Consider the following 22054-nt stretch of genomic DNA (forward strand, 5'->3'; position numbering starts at 1 on the left):
CGTTACTGCTGGACTCAGTTTGTCTCCAGTCTGTGGACGGGTTTTTTGGAGCTCTTGCCCTCATCTATGATGACCCTGACCAAGTCGCCTTGGCTGAGTCTAAGCTACGTCACCTTCAATAGGGGATTTGGTCAGTGGAAACGTACCGTTCGGAATTCCGTAGATGGGCTACGGATTCCAAATGGAATTACTCAGCCCTTAAGTCAATTTTGTGAGGGGCTAACGAAAGGTTGAAAGATGCCTTCCCTGTATATGATACCCCTCAGTCCTTGGAGGCTGCCATGTCTTTGGCAATACGTCTGCAAAGCGCCTTCGGGATAGACCTCCTTCTCCGGGGCCTTTTTCTCGGGGTTGTGTACCTTTTGCCAAGGGAGCGGTCTGGGGGTGAACCAGTACTGGGGGAGGTGGAGGAACCTATGCATTTAGGGGGTGTCACTACATCATACAGTACAGACCAAAAGTTTGGACACACCTTCTCATTTAAAGATTTTTCTGTATTTTCATGACTATGAAAATTGTACATTCACACTGAAGGCATCAAAACTATGAATTAACACATGTGGAATTATATACTTAACAAAAAAGTGTGAAACAACTGAAAATATGCTTATATTCTAGGTTCTTCAAAGTAGCCACCTTTTGCTTTGATGACTGCTTTGCACACTCTTGGCATTCTCTTGATGAGCTTCAAGAGGTAGTCACCGGAAATGGTCTTCCAACAATCTTGAAGGAGTTCCCAGAGATGCTTAGCACTTGTTGGCCCTTTTGCCTTCACTCACTCCAAACCATCTCTATTGGGTTTAGGTCTGGTGACTGTGGAGGCCAGGTCATCTGGCGTAGTACCCCATCACTCTACTTCTTGGTCAAATAGCCCTTACACAGCCTGGAGGTGTGTTTGGGGTCATTGTCCTGTTGAAAAATACATGATGGTCCAACTAAACGCAAACCGGATGGAATAGCATGCCGCTGCAAGATGCTGTGGTAGCCATGCTGGTTCAGTATGCCTTCAATTTTGAATAAATCCCCAACAGTGTCACCAGCAAAGCACTCCCACACCATCACACCTCCTCCTCCATGCTTCACGGTGGGAACCAGGCATGTAGAGTCCATCCGTTCACCTTTTCTGCATCGCAGAAAGACACGGTGGTTGGAACCAAAGATCTCAAGTTTGGACTCATCAGACCAAAGCACAGATTTCCACTGGTCTAATGTCCATTCCTTGTGTTCTTTAGCCCAAACAAGTCTCTTCTGCTTGTTGCCTGTCCTTAGCAGTGGTTTCCTAGCAGCTATTTTACCATGAAGGCCTGCTGCACAAAGTCTCCTCTTAACAGTTGTTGCAGAGATGTGTCTGCTGCTGGATCTCTGTGTGGCATTGACCTGGTCTCTAATCTGAGCTGCTGTTAACCTGCGATTTCTGAGGCTGGTGACTCGGATAAACTTATCCTCAGAAGCAGAGGTGACTCTTGGTCTTCCTTTCCTGGGGCGGTCCTCATGTGAGCCAGTTTCTTTATAGCGCTTGATGGTTTTTGCAACTGCACTTGGGGACACTTTCAAAGTTTGCCCAATTTTTCGGACTGACTGACCTTCATTTCTTAAAGTAATAATGGCCACTCATTTTTCTTTACTTAGCTGCTTTTTTCTTGCCATAATACAAATTCTAACAGTCTATTCAGTAGGACTATAAGCTGTGTATCCACCTGACTTCTGCACAACACAACTGATGGTTCCAACCCCATTTATAAGGCAAGAAATCCCACTTATTAAACCTGACAGGACACACCTGTGAAGTGAAAACCATTTCCGGTGACTACCTCTTGAAGCTCATTAAGAGAATGCCAAGAGTGTGCAAAGCAGTCATCAAAGCAAAAGGTGGCTACTTTGAAGAACCTAGACTATAAGACATATTTTCATTTTTTTCACACTTTTTTGTTAAGTATATAATTCCACATGTGTTAATTCATAGTTTTGATGCCTTCAGTGTCAATGTACAATTTTCATAGTCATGAAAATACAGAAAAATCTTTAAATGAGACGGAGTGTCCAAACTTTTGGTCTGTACTGTACATCTCCCCAGAGATTCGCAAGAAAAAAGGCGTATGTTTTTTTTGTGGGAAAAAGGGACACTTTGTTGGGATCTGTCCTTCAATTCCTAAACAAAAAGACTCAATTAACTCTCGGTAGTCTGGAGTTGGATAAACAAGGAGTGCATTTGTGGCCAAACTGCAGTTCCCGCTTTGGGTCAGCATGGTTGATGCTGAGTTTGTGAAAACTCATGATCTCGCTTGCTGTGCTTTAGCTGAACCTATTTCCATCTTTGCCATTGACTCTGCGCCACTTGCAAAGAAAGCATTTACTCAGATTGTACATAATGTGAAACTGAGGGTGGGGTCAGTTCATTGTGAAATCATTCCTTGCTATGTTTTGGAGAATCTCCCTACTCCGATTGTTTTAAGTATCCCTTGGCTTGTTAAACATAATCCATTGGTGGATTGGCAAACCGGGGGAGATTATTGAATGGGGAGATTACTGCCATGAGAACTGTCTGAATGTTTCCATTGGTGCTGTCTCTACAGAGTTTCTGCCTGCTTTTCTGTCTGGTTTTGAGAACGTTTTTTCTGAGAAGGGGTGTCAGGATTTGCCTCCTCATCGTGCTTATGACTGTCCTATTAACCTGACCCCCGGAGCTAAACTACCCAAGTCCAGACTGTATAATCTTTCTGCCCCTGACAGACAAGCCATGAAGGATTTCATTGCGGAAAGTCTGGAGAAGGGACATATCAGACCCTCATCTTCGCCCGTGGTGGCAGGGTTCTTTTTTTATGAAGAAAAAAGATGTCGGTCTACGTCCTTGTTTAGATTTCCGAGAATTAAATCAAATTACCATCCGTGATCCATACCCTCTTCCTCTGATTCCTGATTTGTTCAGCCAGGTCGTGGGAGCTAAGGTATTCTCAAAGTTAGATTTAAGGGGAGTCTACAATCTGGTTAGAATCAGAGAAGGGAACGAATGGAAGACAGCGTTCAATACCACGTAAGGACATTTCGAGAGTCTGGTTATGCCTTTTGGCTTGACCAATGCACTTGCGGTATTCCAGCATTTCATAAATGATATTTTTCATCGTTTGGTGGGGAGGTTTGTGGTGGTGTATCTGGACGATATTTTGGTTTATTCATCTGATTTTGAGACCCATTGGGGGCATGTCAAGCAGGTTCTCCAAATAATAAGGGATAACAAACTCTATGCCAAACTAGAGAAATGTGTTTTCGCTGTTCAGGAGTTGCAGTTTTTGGGGTACTTGTCATCTTCATGTTTTCGGATGGATCCGGAGAAGATCCATTCAGTCCTTGACTGGGAACGTCCCGAGAACCTGAAGGCGCTACAACGTTTTCTGGGCTTTACTAATTTTTACAGGAAATTCATCCAAAATTATTCTGTTGTAGTGAAACCCCTTACTGACATGACTAAGAAGGGGTCTGATTTTTCCAAATGGTTGGATGTGTAGCGCTGGCGTCCCTGCCCTCTGCTAGGCAGGGACGCTGCTCCCCTCACCGCTCTGCTCCGTGCCCGGCGTCCTCTCCCCGCTCTGCTGTCAGCGCGCGCTCCTTCCCGGCGTCCTCCTCCCGCTCTGCTCTCAGCGCGCGCTCCTTCCCGGCCCCTGTGCTTAGGGCGCGCGCGCGCGCGCTCCCCTCCTCTTAAAGGGGCCGCGCGCGCCGTCCTAAGGAGTCCCCGGCCAATGGCCGGAGGACTTCATCATATATAAGGCACCTCCTCCAAAATGGAGGTGCCCGAGCAATGTTGTTTGCACCTGTGTCTCACCTGTGCTTCAGCCCTCAGGTCCCGTTGCCAGTTACCTGCCAGTTTCCTGCCAGTTTCCTGCTAGTTACCTGCCAGTTACCTGCCTGATTCCTGCCTGAATACTTGTTACCTGTCTGCCAGTCTGAGGTCCGACGGTCTGCCTTACTACTCCTGTCAGTCTGTCTAAAGGACCAGCCTGCCCGCTCACCTGGGAGCGCATATCAGCTACCTGCCTGCTTGCCTGAGGTCCGACGGTCTGCCTTACTACTCCGGTCAGTCTGTCTATGGACCAGCTTGCCCGCTCACCTGGGAGCGCTTCTCCGTTATCTGCCTGCTTGCCAGCCCGGAGGCTCCGTTGTCACGTGCTGTGACCACCAGCTATCTCAGAGACTCTTGCCCGCTCACCTGGGAGCGCATCTCTGTTACCTGCCTGCTTGCCAGCCCGGAGGTCCCGTTGTCACGTGCGGTGACCACCAGCTATTCCAGAGACTCTTTCCCGCTCACCTGGGAGCGCTTCTCCGTTACCTACCTGCCTGCCAGCCTGGAGGTTCCGCCGTCACGTGCCGTGACCACCTGCTATTCCAGAGACTCTCGCTTGCTCACCTGGGAGCACACATCTACCATCTGCCTGCTAGCCTACCCGGAGGCTCTGCCATCACGGGTCGTACCTACCCCTTACCCAGAGACTGCCCTGATCACTTGCCGTAACTCCCTGTCCGTTCACCCAGAGACTGCCACCCGCTCCCTTACAAGGGCCGCCCCCTTGTATAGTAGCTCAGAGGTTCCGCCTCCCGGACCCGTTACAGTTTGCTCGGGCCATGGAACCCGGTGGCACCCAAGCTCCCTCGCTCACGGACCTGTGTCATGAACTGTCCCGTCAAAGGTCCCAACAGGAGTCCATCCTGGGTCACCTGCGGAATGTCAATACTCGCCTGGACACTCTGACTGCACCACCTGCAGCCACTGCCAGTACCATGACTCGCAACCCGGCAGCTCCGCTACCCACTAATACCATGGTAACCTATCCCGGTCCCCGGCTGTCTGCACCTCCTCGCTTCGGAGGCGACTCCGTCCAGGCTCGGGGCTTCATAAATCAGTGCACCCTGCACTTTGAACTTTTGTCCCATCAGTTTAATTCCGACCGGGCCAAAATTGCCTTTATCATGTCCCATCTCACCGGGGAGGCCCTGGCCTGGCTAAATCCTCTATGGGAGAGAGGAGACCCCCAGGTGTCCAACTTGCCTGCTTTTCTCTCGGCTTTCCGGAAAGTCTTCGACGAACCCGGACGGAAGACCTCATCCGCATCCTCTCTGCTACGCCTCCGTCAGGAGGGTCTCACCGTGGGCCAATATGCCATACGGTTCCGCACCCTTGCCTCGGAGCTGGCCTGGGATAACGACGCTCTGGTATCCGTCTTCTGGGAGGGTCTGTCCGGTCGTATTAAAGATGAACTTGCTGGTCGGGACATTCCTACCTCTCTCGATGATCTAATAACCCTTGCCACCCGGATTGACCTACGGTTCCAGGAGCGTGCCAAAGAGGTCACCCGTGAGAGAAGGATTCCACGTTTAGCTCCTACTTTCCAGAAACCCGTCATTCCCTCCATCTCTCCCCAGGTACACTCTCCTGAGCCTATGCAGGTCGACCAGACCAAGATGGTCAAAACCCGTCAGGACTCACGCCGTGCCGAGGGGAGCTGCTTCTACTGTGGCAGTAAGGAGCACCGGATCCGTGCCTGCCCGGAGAGGTCGGGAAACGCCTGTGTCTAGGTTCGCTCAGAGAGGTCCACCTAGACAAGAATAAATCCTCTCCATCCCTGCTGTTGTCAGTTTCGATCATCTACGGGGAGAACCGTTATTTCGAACTAGCCCAACTTGACTCTGGAGCAGCCGGGAACCTTATTTCACAGTCCCTGGTTGAGAAATACCGCATCCCCACCAAACCTCTGGCTGTACCCTTGTCTGTCGCTGCCGTGGATGGGGGCCTCTTACCTCGCCCCATTCAACTCATCACCGAATCCATTACCCTGCAGGTGGGAATGCTGCATTCTGAAAGTATCTCCTTTCATGTTCTGCCTGGACTCTCTCACGCCCTCTTGCTAGGTCTGCCCTGGCTCCAGAGACATGCACCCGTGCTAGACTGGCAAACCGGAGAGGTCCTTCGCTGGGGACAAGACTGTCATAAAACCTGCCTGGTTCCCGTCCATCCCGTCCGTCCCTCTCCTACCCCAGCTAATCTACCTGGACTTCCGATTCCTTATTGGTCTTATGCAGATGTCTTTAATAAAAAGGAGGCAGAGACATTACCACCACATAGACCATACGACTGTCCCATCGATCTGCTACCCGGTACTACTCCTCCCCGTGGGCGTATCTATCCTTTATCCGCTGCTGAGACCCGGTCAATGTCCGAATATATTGAGGAGAATCTGGCCAGAGGATTCATCCGGAAATCTACCTCCCCGGCGGGAGCAGGCTTCTTTTTCGTCAAAAAGAAGGACGGCTCTCTCCGTCCCTGTATAGACTATAGAGGCCTAAACCTGATCACGGTGAAGAATAAGTACCCCCTTCCGCTCATTCCAGAATTATTTGATCGCCTGAGGGGGGCTAGGATCTTCACCAAACTGGACCTTCGTGGGGCGTACAACCTGGTTCGTATTCGTCAGGGGGATGAATGGAAGACGGCATTCAACACCCAGGACGGCCACTATGAATACCTGGTAATGCCCTTTGGTCTCTGTAACGCTCCTGCCGTCTTTCAAGAGTTGGTCAATGACATCTTCCGGGACCTTCTCTACTCCTGCGTAGTGGTGTACCTGGACGACATCTTGGTCTTCTCTCCGGATCTCCAGACTCACCGGAGGGACGTTCGTCAGGTCCTGCTCAGGCTAAGGCAGAACCATCTCTACGCTAAATTTGAGAAGTGCCTCTTTGAGCAGACCTCGCTTCCGTTTCTGGGCTACATTATCTCTCAGACCGGCCTACAAATGGATCCTGAGAAACTGTCTGCCATCGAGAAATGGCCCCGACCGGAGGGGTTGAAGGCCATTCAGCGATTCCTGGGCTTCGCCAACTACTACCGCCTCTTCATACCACACTTCTCTTCCCGGACGGCCCCAATTTCTGCGCTCACCCGTAAAGGTACTAATCCCAAAGAGTGGCCACCCGAAGCAGAGGAGGCCTTTCTTTCCCTTAAACAGGCCTTCTCTTCCGCCCCGGTGCTGCATCGCCCAGATGGCAACAAGCAGTTCTTCCTGGAAGTTGACGCCTCCTCCTCTGGAGCCGGAGCGGTACTTACTCAAAAATCATCTTCCGGGAGGATGGTAACTTGTGGCTTCTTCTCTAAACTCTTCTCCTCCTCTGAGCGCAACTATTCCATAGGAGACCGAGAGTTATTGGCCATCAAACTGGCATTGGAGGAGTGGCGTTACCTGCTCGAGGGGGCTCTTCACCCGGTAATAATTTACACTGACCACAAGAACTTGGCTTACCTCCAGCATGCCCAGAGACTTAACCCGCGCCAAGCCCGGTGGTCCTTGTTTTTTGCTCGTTTTGATTTTGTCCTTCATTTTCGCCCGGCTGACAAAAACGTCAAGGCGGACGCCTTGTCTCGGTCCTTTCTGGTGTCTGATCTCGAGGAGGATCCGAAACATATCATCGATCCCGCCAGAGTAATGCAGGTGGCTCCCGTGAGTCTAAATCGTCTTCCTCCTGGTAAGACGTTCGTACCAGTACCTGATCGGGAGAAGATCCTACACTGGGGTCATTCGTCTAAACTAGCTGGCCACGCCGGTCAGAAAAAGACCCTCCAGCTTATTACCCGGCACTACTGGTGGCCTAACCTGCACAAGGATGTAATAGACTTTGTTTCTGCCTGTGTGTCCTGCGCCCGCAACAAAGTTCCGAGACACCTGCCGGCCGGCCGCCTCCTACCTCTGCCAGTACCTGCTGCCCCCTGGCAGCATATAGCGATGGACTTCATTACTGATCTACCCGTCTCTGCCGGTTGTACGGTCATTTGGGTGGTCGCTGACCGCTTCTCCAAGATGGCTCACTTCATTCCACTGCCAGGTCTTCCGTCTGCACCCGAGCTGGCTAAAGACTTTATCCGCCACATCTTCCGTCTTCATGGCCTGCCCCGTCACATCGTGTCGGATCGTGGGGTACAGTTCACTTCCCGTTTCTGGAGAGCCACTTGTAAATTGCTGGACGTCACCCTGGACTTCTCCTCCGCTTACCACCCACAGTCTAATGGTCAAGTGGAGCGGATCAATCAGAACCTGACCAGTTACCTTCGGCACTTCGTTAATGCCCACCATTCTGACTGGGTGGATCTCCTGCCATGGGCCGAATTCTCGTACAACAATCACGAGAGCGAGTCTTCCTCCAAATCCCCGTTTTTTGTAGTCTACGGTCAGCATCCTCGGATCCCGTTTCCCGTCTCCACCTCGGCGGACAATCCGGCTGCGGAATCTCTTGTTAACAAATTTTCCTCCATATGGGAGAGTACCCGGTCCGCACTCCTTCTGTCATCCGAGCGTATGAAAAGACACGCTGACAAAAAACGTCTGGACCCTCCTCAATTCCGCCCTGGGGATAAAGTCTGGCTCTCGCCCAAATATGTCCGGCTCAAGATCCCTTCCTATAAGTTAGGGCCTCGGTTCATCGGCCCACTGGAGGTCATCAGTCAGATCAACCCGGTGGCCTATAAATTGAAACTCCCGGCCAACTTACGGATCCCTAACTCCTTCCATGTGTCTCTCCTCAAACCTGTGGTGCTTAACTCTTTTTCCAAGTCTACAGGTACGCCTCCTGCTCCGGTTTCTGCTGAGGACGAGTTTGAGGTAGAGAACATTCTTGCCACCAAAAGGGTAAGAGGAAAGACCTTTTTTCTGGTAGATTGGAAGGGGTTTGGTCCTGAGGAGAGAACGTGGGAGCCCCGGGAGAACATCCATGCCCCTCTCATCCTAGCTAAATTTCTGTCTGGCCTAAAAAAGGGGGGGCCTAAAGGGGGGGGTACTGTAGCGCTGGCGTCCCTGCCCTCTGCTAGGCAGGGACGCTGCTCCCCTCACCGCTCTGCTCCGTGCCCGGCGTCCTCTCCCCGCTCTGCTGTCAGCGCGCGCTCCTTCCCGGCGTCCTCCTCCCGCTCTGCTCTCAGCGCGCGCTCCTTCCCGGCCCCTGTGCTTAGGGCGCGCGCGCGCGCGCTCCCCTCCTCTTAAAGGGGCCGCGCGCGCCGTCCTAAGGAGTCCCCGGCCAATGGCCGGAGGACTTCATCATATATAAGGCACCTCCTCCAAAATGGAGGTGCCCGAGCAATGTTGTTTGCACCTGTGTCTCACCTGTGCTTCAGCCCTCAGGTCCCGTTGCCAGTTACCTGCCAGTTTCCTGCCAGTTTCCTGCCAGTTTCCTGCCAGTTTCCTGCTAGTTACCTGCCAGTTACCTGCCTGATTCCTGCCTGAATACTTGTTACCTGTCTGCCAGTCTGAGGTCCGACGGTCTGCCTTACTACTCCTGTCAGTCTGTCTAAAGGACCAGCCTGCCCGCTCACCTGGGAGCGCATATCAGCTACCTGCCTGCTTGCCTGAGGTCCGACGGTCTGCCTTACTACTCCGGTCAGTCTGTCTATGGACCAGCTTGCCCGCTCACCTGGGAGCGCTTCTCCGTTATCTGCCTGCTTGCCAGCCCGGAGGCTCCGTTGTCACGTGCTGTGACCACCAGCTATCTCAGAGACTCTTGCCCGCTCACCTGGGAGCGCATCTCCGTTACCTGCCTGCTTGCCAGCCCGGAGGTCCCGTTGTCACGTGCGGTGACCACCAGCTATTCCAGAGACTCTTTCCCGCTCACCTGGGAGCGCTTCTCCGTTACCTACCTGCCTGCCAGCCTGGAGGTTCCACCATCACGTGCCGTGACCACCTGCTATTCCAGAGACTCTCGCTTGCTCACCTGGGAGCACACATCTACCATCTGCCTGCTAGCCTACCCGGAGGCTCTGCCATCACAGGTCGTACCTACCCCTTACCCAGAGACTGCCCTGATCACTTGCCGTAACTCCCTGTCCGTTCACCCAGAGACTGCCACCCGCTCCCTTACAAGGGCCGCCCCCTTGTATAGTAGCTCAGAGGTTCCGCCTCCCGGACCCGTTACAGGATGCTTCCCTCCAGGCTTTTTCTTCCTTAAAGAATCATTTTGCCACTGCACCTATACTTAGTCAACCCGATGTTTCTCAACCCTTTATTGTAGAGGTCGATGGTTCAGATGTTGGGGTTGCGGGCTTTGTTGTCTCAGGGTTCATCCCCTGGTAAATGGCGTCCATGCGCCTTCTTTTCTAAAAAATTGTCTTCAGCTGAGAGAAATTATGAAGTGGGTAATAGGGAACTTTTGGCGATCAATTTGGCGTTCGAGGAATGGTCACACTGGTTGAAGGGGGCTGTCTATCCTATTACTGTTATGACAGGATCTTATGGTCAGTAATATCCCCAGTCAGCTAAACGTCTCAACCCTAGGCAAGCCAGATGGTCTCTGTTTTTTACTAGGTTCAATTTTGGTGTCCCTTTTTGTCCAGGGGTCAAAAACGTCAAGGCTGATGCTTTGTCCCGAAGCTTCCCTGGTGGTGGTGACCATGAGAACCCTGCCCCGATATTACAGAAAGGGGTAGTCATTTAGGCTCTTTTTCCTGAACTGGAGGGTGAGGTGCTGGAGGCTCAGAGGGACGTCCCTGCTTCCTGCCCTTCACGAAAGTTATTTGTACCACCTGATCTGCGCCGTAAAGTAATCAAAGAACATCATAACTCTGTGCTTGCTGGGCATCTAGGGGGTAAAGCAACCGCGGACCTCCTCTCTCGTCATTTTTGGTGGCTGGGGTTGCATCGGGATGTAATTGAACGCGTATCTGCTTGTACGATTTGCGCGCATTATAAGGTTTCGCACACCTGTCTGTCTGGTACTCTTCTTCAGTTACCTATCCCTAGCAGGCCATGGACATACTTGTCCATGGATTTTATTACTGACCTACTGGTTTGTACAGGCAAAACGGTGGTTTTGGTAGTAGTAGATAGGTTCAGTAAAATGGTTCACTTCATTGCTTTACCTGCTCTTCCCAATACTAAGACACTGGTTCAGGTGTTCATAAATGAGATTGTGAAGCTTCACAGGGTTCCCTCTGATGTGGTGTCTGATCAGGGGAACCCAGTTTGTTTCCAAGCTCTGGAAGGGATTCTGTTCTCGACGGGGGTGCAGCTGTCCTTTTCCTCTGCCTTTCACCCTCAGTCGAATGGTCAGACGGAGTGAGTCAATCAGAACTTAGAGGCATACCTCAGGTGTTTTGTCTCCGAAAATCAGGAGGATTGGGCACCCTACTTACCGCTGACAGAATTTGCCATCACCGTTTTTCGGTACATATGGTTATCATCCACAGTTTTGTACTTTCAGTGGGGGAGGAGCTTCTGGAGTTCCTGAAGAGGAACGGTTTGCTTCGTCGCTCTCCTCGGTGTGGCAGGGTGTTCTGTGTAATTTGAAGACCATGGGTGACAGGTATAAGCATATGGCTGACAGAAAACGCTTGCCAGGTCCAGACCTCAATGTGAATGACTTTGTGTGGTTGTCTAAAAAAAATATAAGATTGAAAGTTTCTTCTTGGAAGCTGGAACCTAGGTTTATTGGTCCCTAAAAAAATTACCGCCGCCATTAACCCAGCAGCGTTTTGTCTTTACCTTCCTCGGGCCCTTAAGGTTCACAATGTGTTCCACAGGTCCTTACTCAAAAGGTACGTAGAACCTCTTGAGCCCTCACCTCTACCACAGCCCCCAGTAATGGTTGATGGTAATTTGGAGTTTGAGATTTCGAGAATAGTAGATTCTCGTCTCCAACATCATTCTCTACAATACTTGGTGCACTTAAAAGGCTACAGTCCGGAGGAGAGGACGTGGGTTTCAGCGTCAGAGGTGAACGCTCCCAGATTGGTTCGCTCTTTTCACACCTCTTTTCCTGAGAAACCCGGTCCTGAGTGTCTGGAGGCCACTCGTAGAGGGGGGGGTACTGTCACGGGTGTGTCAGAGGTGACAGACAGTCGCCCTGCAGGGGTTTGCAGGAGATCTCCACGTTTGGCAATGCAGACAGCTGCCTAGATGGGAGGCTGTGTTTAGAACCCAGCTTCTACCTCCCTTTAGTCTGGGTGTATATATACCTGGTGTGTCTAGGTTGGCGTCGCCGGGTATACTCATTTCTACTTGGAACTTGGCTGAATCAGCATCACGTCCTCTTTGGAGTTTTGAGGCCGTGTGCCCTGTTGGAGTTTCTTCTAAAGCAAAGTTGTAATTCCCCTGTGTTGTCTTCCCCTTTTGTCTTTAGAGTGCTAGCGGAGGTTGACTAGTGCTCATCTCCTTCCACCCCCAGCTATAGCCTTACGCCAGGGATAGTTGGGTGAGGCACGTGATGGGCGACAGCTGCGGAGGCTGTATAGGGACATTAGGGGGAGACAGGGTGATGCTAGTCCAGATTAGGAGGTCACCTCTTCCCCCTTTTCCCTTGTGTCTGGGCTCCCTTTCCTTTGCCCCTCTGTGTTGCACTCACACCTGGCGTGGTTCTCTGTGTTGCACTCACACCTGGCGTGACATCGGGACACCCTATTAGTGAGACACATGAACAGTGCACATTGAGGTGAAACAAGAGACCTCTCCTTTTGCATCATTGAGGTGGTTAAACCCAATGTGAGAGGTGGTGATCTCAATAGATGTATCCTCAAAAAGGAAAGTGAGCGGATTTCCAGACTGGATTCACTAGCCCCTAAGGGACTGAATGAGCAAATTTCCTATGCCTGTTTTGTATGAATACAGACCCATTCTGGATTACATTTTTGGATTTTATACCCTACCCATTGCTACTCAGTTCCCTGTGAATATGGTTCACATATTGTTTTACTTCATCAAGAGATCTGAGCTTCTCTATCAGAATTATTTCTTATCAGTTATATCTCACTTATACTATTTAGTAACTAACAAGTGTGGTGTTCCTAGTGTATCTCTAATTATGCAATAGGGGTCAAATATGACCATTTAGGAGTATACTGTGGGCCACCATCCCATACATTTGGTAGTGATAAAGTAGATCCACATGCCGATTGCATGATGGGAGGATGTGCAATACTTGTTTTTAGTCTCCCATGATACTGATCTCAGAGAGAGGATTTTTCTGTTGGCGGAATGCAATCCAATACCATATGCGCTCCGGTGTGGAACGCAGACATCTGGGCATGCGCATTTGTGGACAATGATCCTAGATGGAATGATGACTACGGGCATGCGCAGTCACAGGTACGAGTCGCGCGGCAGCAATCAGTTTATCTGGTGTTTCAGCAAAAAGCACGTCACTTCCGGACATGCACACTAGGTGATGGACATTATTGCAGACAGATTCTATTCTGTATATCCTGTGACAATTCATCTCTAGGAATGGGAATGGGTCTCCTAGTCTGGGGGGGGATTTGGATGAAGTGGGATATTTAAACATGGACACCTGGCTATTAGGGGCACTATGCTGAACATCATGAATTATCATGCCTCTATCAAGCCTCCTAATGAACCTGTTGAGAAAATGCGTTGAGGCGGATTATTGAAACATTCTCTGAGTACCATACCCTTTCCTTTATACATATTGTAGGGGTTTTACTCACTGGGGCACAATGGGAGGAAAGCAGGAGGCATGTTCCTTTAAAATTTCATGTGGGTTTATTACTTCATAAACCCAGAAGCCAAACAGAATAGCAAATGACCTTTAGATCAGGCAAACAAAGTAAATGTCCTTAGCAGGTCTCTGCTCAGCCAGGCCTGTGTGGCACACAAGGTGGGGTAGCGTCCAGTGTCCTGGCTTGGTCTGAAGACAAACATACACAGGAGGCCATCTACCTCCAAACACACAGACTATGTGCCAAACAACAGCCTCCATTTTATAGGCTGTTAACCACACCCAGAGGTGAGGTATGTGGGTAGCTGGACCCGCCCATTCTCTCCTAGCTACCCGTAACCCGGCTCCCAGGTGCACCAAACCATCCTCTTAGTACTTATCTACCCTAGAGAAACAATCCGGGTTACATCACAGAGACCAGCCATCTCTATGACACATACCTCCCATTGACTATGCAACCATTAGCCACCTTACAATGCCTTGATTCATATCTGGTTTTATGATTACCCCACGGCTGATGAAAGGGAATCTGTCAGCCCCTGGAACTTATCTGACCTCTAATATTGGCATACAGGTGATAGAAATGTGAATCTATACATCTATGCCGCATATTTTAACAAGAGGAAAACAGAGTCATCATGGTTTAAAAAGAGACACATATTTTATTGACACAATTGATTAAAACAAGTATATAATCAGAATAGAGAAAAATATGAATAATAAGCAAGTGAAGAGCAAGGTGGACAATGAAATATCCGAATTAGCCAAAACGGACCTGCCTCAGTACTAGATGCTCAATCAAATAAACGCAACTCTATAGCTGGAAAAAGGTTTTTCCATCGAAGTAGAAAAACGCTGCACCTAAAATTCTTGACCAGTAGAGTATAAGTAATAGGCATAAAAATTTGTTTAAATAGGGTACAATATCATGTCAAGATTGATAAGCTATTATAAAACCGAACACATGGTGGCGCACTCTACAGTGCACTGCAGAGAAAAGAAAAAAGAAAAGCAGCAAAGCCAAGCTTATCAATTAAAGTGCAGCATGCATATTTGTATTAATACAGAGTTGGGTAAATAGGAGAGCACCTCCACACATTCCCTTCCCTCCCCCTACCCCCCACTCCTACCAAAAGAGAGGAGAGGGAAGTGACCTCTTAAGCATATTTGAGCAGAGTGCCAAAGGAGATGTGTCACTATAAATGGGCATGAGGGAGATATATCTCTTACCAGGAGTGGTGGTGGGCGGTCAGTGGGTAATTCAGAAAAACCACGTGCGTCCCCGACGCGCGTTTCGCGGCAGCTAGGGCCGCTTTCTCAAGGGGTGGTGACAGTAGTGGGGAGAAGAGACCCTTTTGAACCGTTGGCGCCGGTCACGTGAACGCTCACGTGACCAATCGCACGTGTGATGGGGGCGTGTGCGGGTGTCCCAGCGACGCGAAACTGGCGCATGCGCCCGCCGAGACCCACGTCAGACAACGCCCCCAAGCCGTCAAGAAACCACCGCGCACGCGCGGGCACGCCGCTCAAAGGGCGGGGGTGCCCGACCGTGCGCGGACGTCATGCAGACAGCTGGAGGCGTGTCCAACGGCAGGGAGGCCGGCGCATGCGCACCACGTCACAGGGCAGCAGCACTCGCCTAAAGATTATATGTGCACAAGAAAGAAAAGACAGAACAGGAATAAAACAGGAGATTTCATATTATAGCACAATATCCATGACAGTTTGTCCATCAGTGGCCCTTTTCTTTGTCTTTTTCCCCTCATTCTGTCATCCCATCCTTCATTTCCTATGGAGCATCTGCATCACACAGTCATTTTGAATAGGTAAAGATCGGTCCAATAAGGTGCAAAGAAGAAGAGTTATGCACTATCTGAAAAAAAACTGAAAGAATATATAAACCAATTAAAAATGAAAAATAAATTAAAAACAAAAAACAAAAAGTAGACCCCAACCTAAACGTGTATATCCCTCGGGCACAGTGAGGGTAGAGAGGAGGGGATCATTGTATGAAATGGGATCAACTATAAATAATTTAATGTCATAAAAAGGAGGAGAAAGAAAGGGACTCATTTAGTCCACGGGGTGACAATGTCCCAAGTGTCACTATCCATTTAGCTTCAACCTGCGCCAAAATCTTTTTGACATTGCCACCCCGCGCACCCAAATGTATCACGTCTATCCCCCGCACTTTGAAACAGCGAGGGTCGCAATTATGGACAGCCCTAAAGTGCCTGGGAATGCTTTTGAGTTCATTGACATCAGTCGCTGTCCTGGCCGCACCAATGTCGCGCACATGCTCACGCACACGTATTCTCAGTTCTCTGGATGTAAGTCCAATATAGATTAAGGGGCAATCACACGTGGCATAATATATGACATTACTAGTGCCACATGAAATGTAGTGTCTTATTTTGAAATGTCTGTTGCCATCTGAGGACGTGAACGTGTTGCTGCGCGCGACATTGGTGCAGGCAAGACAACGACCGCAGGGAAAAGTTCCAAGGGTCGGTCCACGAGAACCAAAAGGATTTGGTTGTATCGGAACATAGTGGCTCGAGACTAGGAGGTCTTTAAGATTTTTGGCCCGTCTCGGGGTCATAAGGGGACGATCCCCAAGAATTGGTCCCAGGGAGGGGTCGGTTGCCAAGATGTCCCAGTGCTTGGTCATGATCTTCCTCATATTTTCCCACTCATGGTTATAATTAGAAATGTACCGAATTTTTGCTTGTCCGGTCTCCAACCCCTTAATGGCGTTCGAGTATAATAAATTGTTACGTGGGGTTCGCCTAGCCCTATCGTATCCATGCTTAATACATCTGTTGCTGTATCCTCGTTGTTTAAATCTGAGCTTCAAGTCCACGGCCTGACGCTCAAATTTAAGGTCAGAGGAGCAGATCCGCCTCGCCCTCAGGAACTGCCCAACGGGGACGGCCCTTATAGTAGTTGGATGGTGTGCCGTGTCAGCGTCGCTGGGACACCCGCACACGCCCCCATCACACGTGCGATTGGTCACGTGAGCGTTCACGTGACCGGCACCAACGGTTCAAAAGGGTCTCTTCTCCCCACTACTGTCACCACCCCTTGAGAAAGCGGCCCTAGCTGCCGCGAAACGCGCGTCGGGGACGCACGTGGTTTTTCTGAATTACCCACTGACCGCCCACCACCACTCCTGGTAAGAGATATATCTCCCTCATGCCCATTTATAGTGACACATCTCCTTTGGCACTCTGCTCAAATATGCTTAAGAGGTCACTTCCCTCTCCTCTCTTTTGGTAGGAGTGGGGGGTAGGGGGAGGGAAGGGAATGTGTGGAGGTGCTCTCCTATTTACCCAACTCTGTATTAATACAAATATGCATGCTGCACTTTAATTGATAAGCTTGGCTTTGCTGCTTTTCTTTTTTCTTTTCTCTGCAGTGCACTGTAGAGTGCACCACCATGTGTTCGGTTTTATAATAGCTTATCAATCTTGACATGATATTGTACCCTATTTAAACAAATTTTTATGCCTATTACTTATACTCTACTGGTCAAGAATTTTAGGTGCAGCGTTTTTCTACTTCGATGGAAAAACCTTTTTCCAGCTATAGAGTTGCGTTTATTTGATTGAGCATCTAGTACTGAGGCAGGTCCGTTTTGGCTAATTCGGATATTTCATTGTCCACCTTGCTCTTCACTTGCTTATTATTCATATTTTTCTCTATTCTGATTATATACTTGTTTTAATCAATTGTGTCAATAAAATGTGTGTCTCTTTTTAAACCATGATGACTCTGTTTTCCTCTTGTTAAAAAATGTTACTTTTGAGTCGGTATTTGAGGGTGTTGGGGGGGATTTAGTTCCCTCGCCCACACTCAATTTCTAATATTTGGGCTATTTTGCTAATTATCTATGCCTCATATTAGAGGTCTGTTTGCTGAGAAATGGCTTTTTATTCAGTGAAGATTCTGATGCTTGCTGGCCGTGGTGTAGTCGGTGGAGTGGATTCCCTTTAATAAATACTCACTTAGCCCCATTCTTCATGCAGATACTAATGAATCCAGGACCTATGAGATTTTTACCATTTGATAGTTGGATAGTTAGGGGTGTATCATCCATAGCAGCAGCCCACAGGGCGACTATGGTGCCCGTGAAAAAAAACACAGAATTTGAGCTTGGTTTAAGTTGGTATCCATGCAGCACATAAATGCATGTTTACTATGGCCATAAATCAGAAAAAAACCTATAAGAAGAAAAAGGATCATAAACCCTGCTGTGAATAAATAAAAAGCAAAAGTGCATTTAAATAAAATAGGGTTCTTAGCAACACTGTTTTTGATCAAAAATAGCATGAAAGCTATCCCAACCATGGTAAAATGAACCCATTCAGGATAGTCCTACTCTGCTTAATATTAAAAACCTTACCATGTATCAAAGCCTCAAACTTCTGTGTGTGAATCAGACATGAGATCTAATGTGATAGAAGATTACAGTCCGAGGAAGACGGGAAATATTCATATAGACGACCGGTGGTGATGTAGTCAGTGAAGAACTCTGGCTAAATATGTTTCTAGAGCCGTAGTAGAAGATGAAGATGTCGTCCTCATCATGAAGTAGTTATTTCTCATGTTACGTGTAATGAATATCTCCTGCAGTATTACTAATACCGATTCCAGTGTCGGTAAATGAGACGAGAATTAGCTTTATGGAAGATGAGTCTATGAGAAACGTGTTCAGCTGCCGACTCCGAGGAAGAAACTGCTTGTTGTCTGTGGCCTAAAATATATAGGTTTTATTACTAGATGTAAAGCAGAAAACTAAATACTGTAAAATAATATATCTCTTCATATGTTTCCCTTATTATCTCCAGTAATTGTATTATTACACAGGATTTTTATGATGTTACATCAGCTCATTATCTTCTCATTCAGGTCCCTACAATATCAGATCCTCTCAGTGAAGATCTTCTATTTAAGAGAATTTTCCTTATGGACCCATCAAAGATGGATATGGATAGAGACAAGATGGCTGAGAGGATATTACACCTCACCCTAGAGATCCTCTTCCGTCTTACTGGAGAGGTGAGAGATTCTGATGACATCATATTACATCATTCTTATCTATGGGAATAACAGATGGACAGAACTGGAGAGGTGAGGACTCTGGAAATGTCTGCAGTGAGATTTATTAATGTGTCTCTCCATAACCAGGATTACACAGTAGTGAAGAAGACCTCTAGTGGGCGCTGTCAGACCTCTAGTGAGCGCTGTCAGGACCCTGTGTCTGAGGGATGGGAAAGACCCCTCAGCCCAAACTCAGGGCCTCCACCTCACCCCCTGATACATGAGGGCATCAATGACCAGAAGATCCTAGAACTCGCCTACAAGATGATTGAGTTGCTGACTGGAGAGGTGACACTGCTGGGACATTATACAGTAATGCTATGAAAGGATCGGGGGAATGATGGTATCATTGTATGTGTCAGGTTCCTATCAGATGTCAGGATGTCGCTGTCTATTTCTCCATGGAGGAGTGGGAGTATTTAGAAGGACACAAAGATCTGTACAAGGACGTCATGATGGAGGTTCCCCAGCCCCTCACATCACCAGGTAATAGACAGGACTAAATACACACGGCCTATAATTATCTATATGTAAAGAATGAATCCAGTCCCTGTATGTGTTTCCTCCAGATCTATCCAGTAAGAGGACAACACCAGAGAGATGTCCCCGTCCTCTTCTTCCACAGGACTGTAAACAAGAAGATCCCAATGTTCCTCAGGATCATCAGGTAGATGAAGAGAAGGTGTCATGAGATTTCCCCTATGATGTGTAGACTGCTGTAAAGGTCTTGTGTTCCGTCTTGTTTTATCCACCATTATTATGTTTTCTATTTGTGCAATGAGAACAGTGTAGATGGCAGGATTAGAGCTGATCATAGATGTGACTTCTACATCTTTCTGTGACTTTTATAATATTTGTTTCAGGGTGAAGATCTGACCCATATTAATACTACAGAGACATATGTGAGGGGTGATGAGCGGTGTAAAGAGGAGATTCCTACATATGACTACCCAGGTGAGTAGTGACCACTAAATGCAGAGAAGTCACAGATTCTTCTCAGTCACCGGCTGTGGCTGCTTTATCGGTTGTGTAGTCCGGCTGTATCACAATCGTGTGATCACCATTTTGCCTCTAGACCACAACATTCTCTTCCACCCAAAACTGTTCAAATGATTTTGGGCATTGAAACCCTTTTCCATAGAACTTACAACCTGGAGGATCCACCTACCCCCTTTGATTAGGAGACGCTACCTGCCCAGATCTGTAAATCACAAAGCCAGAAAATCACTTGAAGAAAAATATTATGATGGGTCTGTAAGAGAAAGTGGAGGGTAATGATGCTGTTGGCTTCCTAGATCGATGATATCTTATTGGATGAATCTCCCTTCTCCCCCTTCTGTGCTGCTGAATGTGCCCATATGGTCCCGTCTTTCTGGCCAAACTTTACCTTTATGATCTACAACATTAAATGTGCAGTGAGGCCAAGTGTGAATTTCTGTACAATAACAACAGAGTCTCCCTTTATCCTGAGTTTTCAATTTCTTTTAAAACCGACTAACTTCGAACCAGATTGTGATAAACTAAACAAAAAAAAATTACACCTGTGCCATGATATATCTTTAATAGTGATGAGCGAGCATGCGTTACTCGGGCTTTACGAGTGTTGTTATGTTTTCGTCACTCAGTGCTCATGATTTGTGACTGTTTGACAGCTTGAATACATGTGATGAATGCCTGTTTCTTAGGCATTCCTCACATATTAAAGCTGTCAAACCGTCGCAAATCATGAGCATTGAGTGACGAAAACATAACGCCAAAGCACCGCTGAAGATACTCGGCGAGCACCCGAGCATGCTCGCCGAAAGGGTTAACAGAACATACTCGCTCATCACTAATCTTTAAGCTAAATTTAAGTCACCTCATCTCTGCACTATTATAAAAGTTCTCTTTGAATGTCTGATATTTCTTTTTGACACTCATCTGACAGAAAATATTGTCCCTTACGATAGTTTAGATTCCCAAGAGCCACCGAGCCCCATACTCTAATTACCCCAGAGAGGTTTCACCACTAGTTACTCACTACTTACTGATGAAGACAGTCGAGTTTGGTCATTTCAGTAGATGTGTTATTGTCTATAGTCACAGTTTTGACTATAGTACTTAGTGCCCAAAATAGTCTGATTTAACCCCTTCCTGCAGACAGTCTTGTGTTCCTATCTGGGCCCATTCTTCAAATCTGACGTGTGTCACTTTATGTGGTGATAACTTTGGAATTCTTCACAAAGGATAATAGGAAACAAATGGACCTTACAAATTATTTTCCACCTTCTCTTGAATCTGACAATACCCTATATACAGCTGTACACTACTGTCTGGGCACATGGCAGGTTAAGAAGGGAAGGAGCGACATTTAGCTATTTGAATGCAGATTTTGCTGGAATAGATTGCAGACACAATGTATTGGGGACACTGTTCGTTGTCACCTGGCAGCTCAAAAGATGGCTACCACAAACAGGCTTGGCGCTATCTACTCCATTTTCCAGATCTCAGGGTTTGCCTTGCTCATCATCCTTTAACCCCTCTACATGGATTTGGACTTGGACAGAGACCCCCTAAGCTTGGGCCACAGTGTTACCTAATGTTCTGTGGTGTGAGATGGCAAGAAGAATAGTCAGATAGCCGGGTCAGAACATGGAGGTCATAGAAAATACAAAATCAGATGACACAAGAGTAGTCAGTAAACGGGCCGAGGTCACAACAGAAACAAATACACAAGCCGGGAGCTGAGCACAGAGGACTGAACCAGAGGAGAACAAGGCTGTATCTGGCAGCTTCCGGCAATATGCTTCCAGCTTTAGTAGGGTGTGGTGTTTTCCAATTGGCTGAAGTAGATTACTTCAGCTGGACCGCTCACACACCCATACTGCCAGACAGGATGGTACTACAGGTACCATGCACCCTAATCTTAGTGGCTGGACAGAGCCTGCGCTGCCCAGAGCTTCTGGTTCTGACGTCTCCTCCATCACCAGCGCCGCCTGCAGGATGAATAAGGCGGCTCCTGGCGAGAGAAGCAGACGTCACAGGAGCAGATCCCAGAGGAGATGGGACCCACTATGTGACCAAAATGCAGAAAACCAGAGCAGTGGAAATCCCCATAAAGTGACTCCATTTTGGAAATTATAACCCTCAGTGAAATAATCTATAGGAGTAGTGACTATTTTGAATCCACAGGCACTTTCCGGAAATTAGCACGCAGTGGATGTTGGAGAGTGAAAATTACAAATATATAATTTCATTACCCAACACATAGTGCCCAGATTGTGCTCCAGGAGACACACACTGTAAATTAAGTGGGTTCTTCTCACTATAGTAATGCCAAATACATGGATGCTAAATGTGGTTTGGGCACACTGCAAGGCTCAGAAGTGAGGGGGAGATCTGACTTTGGGAGAGTGGATATTGCTGGATTGGTTTATGGAAGCCATGTTGCTTTTCAAAAGCCTTTGAGCCACTAATAATGTGGAAACCTCTATTTTTC

The 22054-nt window shown here is 48.1% G+C and overlaps 1 protein-coding gene across 1 annotated transcript in view; it reads left to right on the top strand.

Annotated features, from left to right (window-relative positions):
• LOC141182898 (uncharacterized) overlaps positions 1-22054 on the top strand; it is a 41316-nt gene that overhangs the window by 15570 nt on the left and 3692 nt on the right. The window contains exons 2-6 of the mRNA XM_073661012.1: positions 18385-18534; positions 18664-18864; positions 18939-19062; positions 19146-19243; positions 19440-19530. Of these exons, the coding sequence (XP_073517113.1) occupies positions 18442-18534; positions 18664-18864; positions 18939-19062; positions 19146-19243; positions 19440-19530 (607 nt within the window). The 5' untranslated portion in view covers positions 18385-18441. The remainder of the gene's footprint in view (positions 1-18384; positions 18535-18663; positions 18865-18938; positions 19063-19145; positions 19244-19439; positions 19531-22054) is intronic.

This window comes from Phyllobates terribilis, unplaced genomic scaffold, assembly GCF_046119375.1.
Source record: "Phyllobates terribilis strain yellow unplaced genomic scaffold, ASM4611937v1 Scaffold_36__1_contigs__length_13169755, whole genome shotgun sequence".
Taxonomy (NCBI): Eukaryota; Metazoa; Chordata; class Amphibia; order Anura; family Dendrobatidae; genus Phyllobates; species Phyllobates terribilis.